The 10,231-nt window shown below is 34.1% G+C and overlaps 1 protein-coding gene across 1 annotated transcript in view; it reads right to left on the reverse strand.

The window, feature by feature from the left end:
- Positions 1–6,054: 6,054 nt before the first annotated feature.
- Positions 6,055–10,231, reverse strand: part of krt1-c5 (keratin, type 1, gene c5) — an 11,756-nt gene continuing 7,579 nt past the window's right edge. The window contains exons 7-9 of the mRNA XM_008417991.1: positions 8,237–8,454; positions 6,730–6,758; positions 6,055–6,404 (exon numbers count right to left, since the gene is read on the reverse strand). Coding sequence (XP_008416213.1) covers positions 6,289–6,404; positions 6,730–6,758; positions 8,237–8,454 — 363 coding nt within the window. The 3' untranslated portion in view covers positions 6,055–6,288. The remainder of the gene's footprint in view (positions 6,405–6,729; positions 6,759–8,236; positions 8,455–10,231) is intronic.

A 10,231-nucleotide genomic window follows, 5' to 3' on the forward strand; every position in this document is an offset into this window, starting at 1 on the left:
ATTGCTAGATGCTGAAAGATTTGCATCTCTAATTATGAGTTCAAAACTGGTAAGGGTGTTGAGTGTAAAATTGTTAAACACTGTCAAGGAACAGCTCCTGATTTTATCGAGAATCATGAAGAAGATACAGCAGAAATTCCTACAAGCTCTGAATATTCACTAAAAAACCCCATACCGTCTCATGACCAGGTGTGTGCGAGTCTCTGGATGCCATTAGGAAATGAAATGAGCTCCTATTCTTTCTTAAATTTTGCCTTTGAATAATCTTTAAATCAGTCTCTTTCAATTAATTCAACGCAGGAGGAAACCTGAGCTGGAAAATGACTCCGCTCCTTGTGAAACCCTGAAACAAAAGCAGTCTTCCTGCTGAGCTGAGATGATTATCAGGCTGACACACTTTGGGCCACCTGCCAGCACTGCACTGTAAAAAATTATACAAGAGCCCAAGGAAGCATTCAGGCACGTCTCCCTCCATACATGTGCATCCCTGCGCATTTAAGCTGCCCGGGTTTGTCATCCTAACACCCCCCCACCCCTGACTGGCATTTTCAAGTGGTTGCAGATGAAACATGGCCCCCCTCCTACAATGCTAATGAATAGGCCTCTGATTGCAGGATTACAGCGTCGGCTGTCTAATGAGCAGATACGCTACAGAGCCCCTCGTCTCCACGTATTCACATTTTCTCCTTGAAACTGATGAGCTCTTCCCCGCACAACAGTCAACAAAACCTCTGTGGAAGATTGCAGCATGAGCCATCTTCATCATCAGCCTCCTCCTCCTTCTCATGCAAGTTTATTTCAGATGCTCTGGGTATATTCTAATTTTTCAGCTTTTTTTGTCTTGAATATATTATTTAACTGAACTGAAGATGCCTTGCAAAGCGTCTGAAGGGATGATGAGGGTGATAATGACTCAATTTAAACGATTAAATAATAGAAGCGGGAAGATAAAATGTCAATGAAGACTGAAAGCTTTAAAAGAACAAAAGGAACAATAAGGCAGATCATGGACTGTGACTTTTTTTATGAGGCAAAACCATAAAATATATAATTCTGCAAAACTTTTGTGCTGTTTTTCTGAACTTAAAATCCAGAGTTGAAACATAAAAACACACATTATATGTTGTTGACTGACATTCAAATCTCCATTTACTTGGTTTGCTAATCACATAAATCATAATATTTTTTGCTAGCCTGGTAAAAATCAGCCCCTTGTTCTACGCTTTTCTTCGTACAGAGAGAGTCGGCTATTGAGAAACAATTTCTTGTAAGCGTCAGCTTTGTTGGAAGTTTTAAATTTTACACGACGCTAAAGCTAGTTAGCTAACGCTAGCGTTTGTCCATGACGTATGTAATGCGTCAATTCGACGCTATGAAGCTTAACGGCGAACAGAGAAGTGTTGAACCGAATGAGGCGGCTATTATATCGATATTTAGAAGCATGGCCAACAGTTATTACTGGATGGTTTTGTTCACTTCATCCGCTGCCATCGCTAAAACTACAAACTGACTACAATAATAAAATGGCGCAGAAAATCGACTTCATCGTTCGCTGATTGGCCCGAGGGAGGAAACCCCAGATGGGGCTATGGCTGTGAAGCCAGGCTAGTTTTTAGCATAGGTTTTTAGTATTACTGTCCAAAGTTTCACCTTGGTTTTTAGCACAGGCGGTTTATTGTTCATATCTTTGACTGTGTTGTTAAAACGCTAAATAACATCGAGCAGAAGGCCATTTAGGATTCAGTCAAGTGCTGAACTTAAAATATTCATGTATTGTTGAGTTGTAATGCTGTAGTAGATGACACCATGTTTGGTGACAATGAACTGGGATCACTGCAAAGACACAAAATATTCCCAAATATGTTTGGTTTAGTTTCTAGTGCAAACATCTTTGCACAGTTGAAGTAAGACAAAATTAACTTGCAAGTAACTTTTCAGTGAGACATATTTAAACAATTATTGACTTGTTTTAAGTCAATAATTTCTCAATATCAATGAAAATAGTCTCACTGGCAGATTATTTAACTTAAAATAAAACATTGTTCCCATTTTTTCATGTAAAATAATGTCTGGCAGAACAAATACAAGTAAAAAACATAACTTTTATATCTCACGTAATTATCTGAAGAGAAAAAAGAAAACATGTTGCTGTAGCTATTATACCAAAAGTTGCTAACATTATCAGTTCTTCTTTACTATTTACCTTTAATCTTTATTACTTATTTTTTCTTATATTAAACTCTCATGATTAAACAATAGTAGATCAACCACTGAAAATGTAATCTGCAAAATACACACTGTTTAAATATAAATGTAAAAGGAGAGACACTAAACAAGCCATTCGCAAATAATAGCAGAGTAAATAAAATACTTTAAGACACTTGGGTTGTTGTTTGGCTTCTGCTTTGTGGAATATGTTCATTTTATTCTATTAAGCTTCCAAACTAAGAGTAAGAGCATCATGATGTGATGAAATTTGTCACCCAAACTTGCAAAACAGTGTATAAATCAACATTTTAGCACAAGTTTACATAAGCTAAATCTACTTTTTGGCTTTGTGTGTGTTTTTAAGTAGATATTACCCAGACATAGTATTTAACTTTATCCTAAGGCTCTGTGCAACCAAATTCAGTATCATGTTTCCAAGCAAAGCCACGACAAACCCAAATGAATGTATTTGCTCCTGAAATATGCACCAGTGTATGGTGTACTTTAGAAAATTTGGAGAAATAAACATAAATGACCTGTTTCATGGCTAAACAATTACTCTTACAGTAGCACTGAAAATAAAAGTTGACAAAAAGCGAAGAAAAAAGCTTTCATCCAGGCTCACAGCCAGCTGTGCACTATGTGAAAATAAACACTGGAGTCCGCTGCAGTTTCCCAGGATGCGTGTTTCTGAAAGGACAGCATTGGATTTGAAACGCTACAGCACTTCTGTTTGGTTTATAAGGAGCTGTGGTAAAATCTAAATCACTCTCCTAAACCAGGCTGGAGATACAGTAAACCTGAAAACCAAGATTCCTGGGAATTACTGAAACGTTTTGCAGAAATACGTATATGTTACTGTTGGGCTCTTTTTGTTAAATTAAGTCACTTTCTGAAACACCAAATTGGAATTAAACAAAAAAACTCGCAAAGTTTATCTAAAACATGCAACTGAATTATGAGAGAAGTGTCCGGACTTCAGCACGTAAAGATTTAACAATATTGTCTTTTGCACAAAAATATGAGTTTTTTGATAACAGACATGATTTACTTTTCATCCAAGGATTAAATGAGAACGAAAAGATTAAAAATGGTTGCATATTTTTATTGTTGTTGTTTTTTCAAGATTTTTTCAATTACATCAAATTGAATGAGAACTTCAAGATAATATTGTATCTTATTAAATATAAAGTATTTTTCATGCTAATTATTAATTAATTACATAGGAAAAAGAGTTGACAAAAACCAAAGCAAAGGTTGAAATTTGAAAGTTGAAACCATATTTTTTACATATATTTATAAAGTAGATGTGTATTACGTTTTCCAACCACAAGAGGGCGGTGTTTCTAAGATTTGCGGCTAAAAAGTTGTACCAACAGTTTCGTTTTCATAGTCTAATGATGATTCATCAAAGATTAAAGGACCAGATAATGACCTGCTAACTTTGCTTAAACTCCTTATAATTACCTTCAGCTGGAATATTTGATGAACTCTTCACGTTTATTGACACTCCGGCTAAAAATGCGTACTTTTGGAACATCTCAGCAATAATGCTGTTAATTACAATCAATACTACAATTGTTTACAAAAATGCAAACAGCATTATATATATAATTTGTGCCTTATTTATTTATGTTGAACAAACTGTCTCGGAAGTTTTACTTTGAAATCAATGGGATGTAAATATGGCGAAGGCCACACGGTGGCGCAGTGGTTAACCATACCGGTTGCAGCAAGAAGGTCCTGTCACCCAATGACAGCTGGAAATCCTGCAAGTATAAGTGAGTATATATGGACAAACATCAATTTTCTTATAAACTCTTTAAAACGAGACAAAGTAAAATATTATTAAAAAATATAATATTTATTGTGACATGGTTTAAAACAAAAAGGAAGAAATCTGTGAAGTTAGCCGTTTAAGAGGGTGTTTTGATCATTTCTTTGAGGTTTATTTATTTTCGTTTTGCCATATTCTTAGTTTCTAATTATAGCCATTGAGGTGTTTCTGCATATGTCCATTCTTTAGCATTAAGTTTAATCGTTTAATCTTATGTTCTGATTTAGCATTTGTGTTTTGATCTCTTAGCATTCATCCCTTCTCTTTCATTCAGCTCCACTGTAATTGTTTTCCTGTTTGCTCTCTGATGCAGCGGTTCCTCGTTTCTCCAATTATCTGGTTGCCTTGTCATTTCCACATCTCTCCCAGTATATAAGCTCAGATTGTTCTTTGCTACATTCTTTAACATGTTTTCCATGCATTTTTTAATTGTTGTCAAGTTTTTGTTTCCATAAAAACACTGTTTTGCCGAAAACATGACAAAGAACTGCAGAAAAAAGAGGCATTTGTGCTACACAGTAAGTCTAGTCACACTTTCTACAGATAAACAGGCCCAGCTCTGCTCTAGACTCTAGAAATTAAACATTTTATATAACTGTATGTGCTTAAATATTATTTTATCAATCAAAAGAGCAGTTTTACCTGTATTCTGCCAAAGTAGATCAAGGTAAAAATATGTTTAATATTATTTAATTTCAAGAAGTTCTTCTCATTAACTGTTGTTCATATTTTAACAGTTTGTTTTTGGGAAGTTTTATTAATATATTCTATCCTTTAAAGACATTCTTGATCTTGATGTGGTCCAAATTGAAAATGAGTTTGACATCCCTGATTTGGAAACAAAACGGCAATATCTCCGAGAAACTTTTACCAAACAGGAAGTTTCACATATTAGACGTAAAAACACACAAAAAAATCCCCAAAAGACACCATGATTGCTCTCGGAGCGTTCTGTCTCCTAGGACATGATCGGGTTTCAGGTGGAGAACAAAAACTTCTGAATAATTTTTAAAGACGTCTTTAGTCGCCATCTTTCCGTTTAACCTCTTTTAAAACACATTCCACTTTCAGCTATGGAGGATTTTGTTCCAATCCGTCTCTCGCTGAAATATTTGTTGTGAAAATGTTGACACAAACTCTCCCACCGGGTCGTAACGTGAAACTACTGCTGTTTGTGTCCTGCTGCTGGAGCCAAATCGTGTTTCTCTGGTTCTTCTTTTGTTCTCTGGGTATCAGGCAGAGTTTCAGTTTGAGCTCAAATCCTTCCAGGTTGATTCATTTGTAACTGTTATTAAGTAATGAATAATTAAATGTCTGTGACATTACAGATAAAAATCTGCATCCACTCATCATTTGCATGAATGTCATGTTATTTCAGCCATTTTTTTCCCCAGGATATAATAATTATACAGTATGCAACTTCAATCATTTTTAAAAGCAAGAAATAAATGCACAAGTTTTAATTTATGGTGAATTTTTCTCTACTTCACTCTTAAATGTCTGTAGATCTGTCTCAATCATAGGTTTCGCAACCTGCCAAATTCTGGCTATATGTTTAATATTTAACCTTTTTTTTCTATGAAAAACAGCAGATCTCACATTATTCCGACTTTATTCTCATAATATTATGAATTTATATTGGTAATACTACAACTTCTTGTAATATGACTTTGTTTTTGCACTCGTTTATTTTTGTTATATTATGACTTGTTATTTTTTTTTTTTTTTACTTTATTCTCATACAAATTTATTTTGGCAATATTATGACTGTTGTTTTATCTTGTAATTTTTTTGGTGTTATTCTTTTTAGTATGACCATGATACTCCATTATACTTTTGCAACAAGATCTAAAATAATCATTCAGATTTACACTCTAAGTGGGGTAACATCTATTTATTTAATTTATAAACAAATAAATGGCAGTAAAATCTTTCTGATGTTTTTACAGAAATTTGTAGGGAAAAAAAGAATGTAAAGTTCAAAACCAATTCTGTTTAAAAACTTGAATTGCATAGAAAATACTTGTTCAAAGACTTTGTACAACCAATAATTGATTAATTAATGTTGTAAAAGTTGAACAAAACATTAGAAACCAGCAGATTAATGTAAAGATAAGAATTTAAATGAAATAATCTATGAGTGAAAACTTTCCACCTAAAATTTAATCCTCATTTCCAGAGTTTTCAGAGAAGTACGTCGAGTTATTTGGCTTATAAAACCCAGCAGAGTTTTTTATTTTGGCTCATTTCTTGCTGTCCTCAATCTGCTCCACCTCACTGGACTCGTCGACCACTTTTCCGTTGATCATCGTCTGCGTGACGACTTTTACGATCTTCCTGGTCCGAACCTCGGGGTCTTCTGCAACAGATGAACAAATATCTGATACCAGCTGGACCGGTGCCGACACAGTGAGAAAATACAGCCTGGTGAGTTTTTATTGAGGTGAAGCTGGACTGAAATCTAATGACTGGATGATCTGGGTCAACGCGACTCCAACAGGGAGAGATTTCTTTTCTTTTCTTTTCTTTTCTTTTCTTTTGTGTGGATCAAGTTAACAGAAAAAAAATCCATAAAGGATCAAATGCTTTTCTTATCTTGCTGGAATTTCCGAAGATAATGTGAAAAAGATACAGATTAGATCAAAAAAAAAAAAAGTTTGCGAAATATAATAGTCTAAACTTACTTTTAAGAGGCGGAGGCATTTCTTTTACCCTGTAATAAAAAGTTATAGCATTAATGAAACAAACACAAACTTCAAAAATACCACAAAGTCCACTTTAAGTCATGTTTGTCACTGGTTTCTCAATGATGTTTTATGACTTTATTTTTATGTTTTATGATGTAAAACACTTTGAAATGCCTTGTTGCTGAAATATACTGGACAAGTAAACTTTTTTTGTCTCTACAATTTAGGATATTAATATTAATCTATGAGAAGCTCCTTTTTCATTTATCTTCAGATCTGTGCTTGATAAATAAAAAAAGTAATTAGTTTAATCTTGGAGGTTTTTTCACAACCACTGTGCAAAAGCAGAATATTTTCACAAATAAAGAACCATTCTAATCTATTATATTCTATTAATTTATTTATTCTATTTTATTGTGGAGAAGCTGCATTCAATTTCTATGCACCACAAATCTATAACAATCTTCTAGAAAACTGCAAAAATGCTGAAACAGAGTTCCTTTAAATCAAGGCTAAAAACCCACCTTTGATTTATAACTAGATCATGGATTAATATATTTGACATATATTTGCTTAATGTGACTTTTCACAAAATCTAATTATTGCTTGTTTAATAATTGGTTACTGTATGATGTTTTATGGTGTAAAGCATTAGTAAAGGATTGTTGCTACTGTAAACTTTCATTATTTCTTAGTTAAATTAAAATGCAATCATTTATAGTAACTTTATAGGACTAAGACAGCATTTTAAATTTGGCTAAATTTGAGCTTAAAGTTGCTTTAAAGGTTAATTTAAAGGATTACTCCCAGCAATCAAAGGTCTGTTGTTTTAAACAAACTGACATGCAGTTGAATGTAAAGAGTTTTAAAGAACATTTTAGTAGGAATGTCTTGATGAGGCCATTTTAAACAATCTGTATAATAATCCTAAATGTAGTTCCTAACATCAGTTGTTTTTTCTGTGAGGACATGTTTTCTCCAACAATCTCAAAGTTTCCACTCTTTACAATGATGCTTACAGTAAAAAAGAGACAGTATTGGATGCTGCAGTTTCTGTCACGTGACCTGATTTGACAAGTTTATAAACCAAGAGAATACATTTTCATTTTAGTTTTTTCCCACTCGCATTAAAATATCCTACTAAACAACTTTTGTTCATGGATGGACACTTTCAAAAATAATTTTTTTTAATTAATATGTCATCAAAAATTGGCTGTTTTATTTTGTTGATTCTTATACTTTCACAGAAGAGAAGCATCAAGCTTTTATATAAATAAAATGTTTATTTTATTCTTATAAAACATAAAACGACACAAACATAATGATTTCTGTCGTAATTCTATGCAGAAAAACGAATCAATTTTTAAAGTTTTAAAAACATTCCTTCTTAATAATTTTGCCCAAAGTTATGAAGAGCTCTGGTCAGTATCTGGGACAGAAAAATCCTAATCTAAGCGATTACTTTTTATTAGATTTTTTTTCCCAGTTCCCCTCCCGTATTTACATTTCCTCTCCTTCCAGCAGCCGCCTGTAGGTGGCGATCTCCATCTCCAGGTTTTGCTTGATGCGCAGAAGCTGCTCGTAGTCGGTTTTGTTGCGCTGCATGTCCAAACGCAGCTGGGACAGCTCGTCCTCCAGCTGCGTCAGGGTAGCCTGTAGGCGGTCCATCTCCATGGAGTATTTGTGTCCGGTCTCTCCCAGGTTTCCCTCCAACACGCTGACCTGGTGACACAAAATATTATTAAGGGAGTGAAGTTTATCAAAAATGGTTTATTTATTCTTCAAATTATTATTATTTTTTTCCGTCAAAGTTATTTTCTCCTGATTTTTGTAGCTATATCGCGTCACTCGACGGTCGGTGGTTACCATAGCAACCAGTAACGGGTTTCGTCTCAGCATTTTTATGGATGTTAAGTTTGTCAGAATCTGCTTATTTATTCTTCAAATAAATTTTGTTTAGTTAAAAAGTTAAAATTTTATCCTAATTTTCATAGCTATATAAGTTATGCTGCTCTTGGCCATTGCTGGTTACCATAGCAACCACTAACCGTCAGCTCCTCTCCTCTTTTGTTGTTTGTAACGTGGTATGTGTTGGGATCAGCTCTATGTATTCTTTACAAGTAATACTTAAGATATAACTATATTAATACAGGGTCTTAGGTGTAATTTTGCCATGTTTTGTTTAAGTTTTTAACTGTTATAACTAGTGTGCATTTTAGTTGTGTTTAATTTACGATTGTTAACTATTGTCAACTGTTCACTGGGAACCATTGCTAAGTAGTTTGTTGCATTTTTATTTAAGGGCAGAAGCTGCTGGACTGACATTAACTACCAACTCGATTTGTTTTTTTGTTTTTGATGCAAATTAATTTTTCAGTTACCAGTTGTGTCATTTTCTTTGATTGATATATTTGTGATTTTATTTCCAATGCTAAAAATATACATTCATTACTATTTATATGAGATAAGCTATGTGCAGAGCCAACCCAAGGCATATGAGAGTTAAGTAACTGCTATAGGCCCCCCACACCACCAGGGGTCTCCCAGGAGCACCATAAATACCATTAAATAATACAAACTAAAAGTTAATACACATGGAAAAATAACTATAAAAATAATATAGAAATTACATCATGCTGATGGCTGCTACCTCTGAAATATAAGATGTCAAACTTATTTACTGTAAATTAAGTGTTTATCAGCTCATGTTACTTTCCATCAGTTGAAATAATATGGCACACTTAAATGCCACTGAATCTTTATATACTGCAAATGAAGCGGGCTGCTCATGTAGCAACATGAAAAGTGAGACAAAAGGTCAGAATAAAAGGTTGAAACTTTGGAATCATCATAAACCAAATTATTGACAATGAGGTCGCCCCTTTCACCCTTCCATTCAGTCACCCTTCTTAGCCCGACACGTGAGGGTCTGTCACCATGATGGTGTCAACCTACTGCCGTCATGCTGCGCAAACATTAAAGAGCTTTATGTGCCTCTCCAGCAGATGTCAATGTCCTGACATGCTGATTGATCACAGTAGTTTAGTGAATCCGCTCCACACTTTGTGTATCTATACATTAATAGCACTTTATACACAACGAACAAGCAGCTGTTTTCCACTGAGTGTCCCGACACGTCTGCACCTCCAAAGACGAGGTGAGGATGAGGAGAAGCAGGTGGGCTAATGAGAGATAATCTTTTTAAAATATTTTATTTAAAAAAAAAACACTATTATTGTGATGAGTACTTTGTTTTTGCAATAAGAAGTATTGCACTCCTTCATAATAAATTGGCAAATACACCCTGATCTATTTTGTGCAATAAAAAAATTAATTTGTTCATTAATTATAAATGGTGTGTCAAAGAGACATGTACATTTTAACAAACACAGATCCACATTCTTCTGGACTAGAGTCTTTTTTGTGTAACTACGCAGTATTTATGTTGAAATTTTTCCCTTAATGTACAGTATTTTTAGTCTTTATTCTGTTATATATA

Source organism: Poecilia reticulata, linkage group LG9 (genome assembly GCF_000633615.1).
Source record: "Poecilia reticulata strain Guanapo linkage group LG9, Guppy_female_1.0+MT, whole genome shotgun sequence".
In the NCBI taxonomy this organism is placed as follows: domain Eukaryota; kingdom Metazoa; phylum Chordata; class Actinopteri; order Cyprinodontiformes; family Poeciliidae; genus Poecilia; species Poecilia reticulata.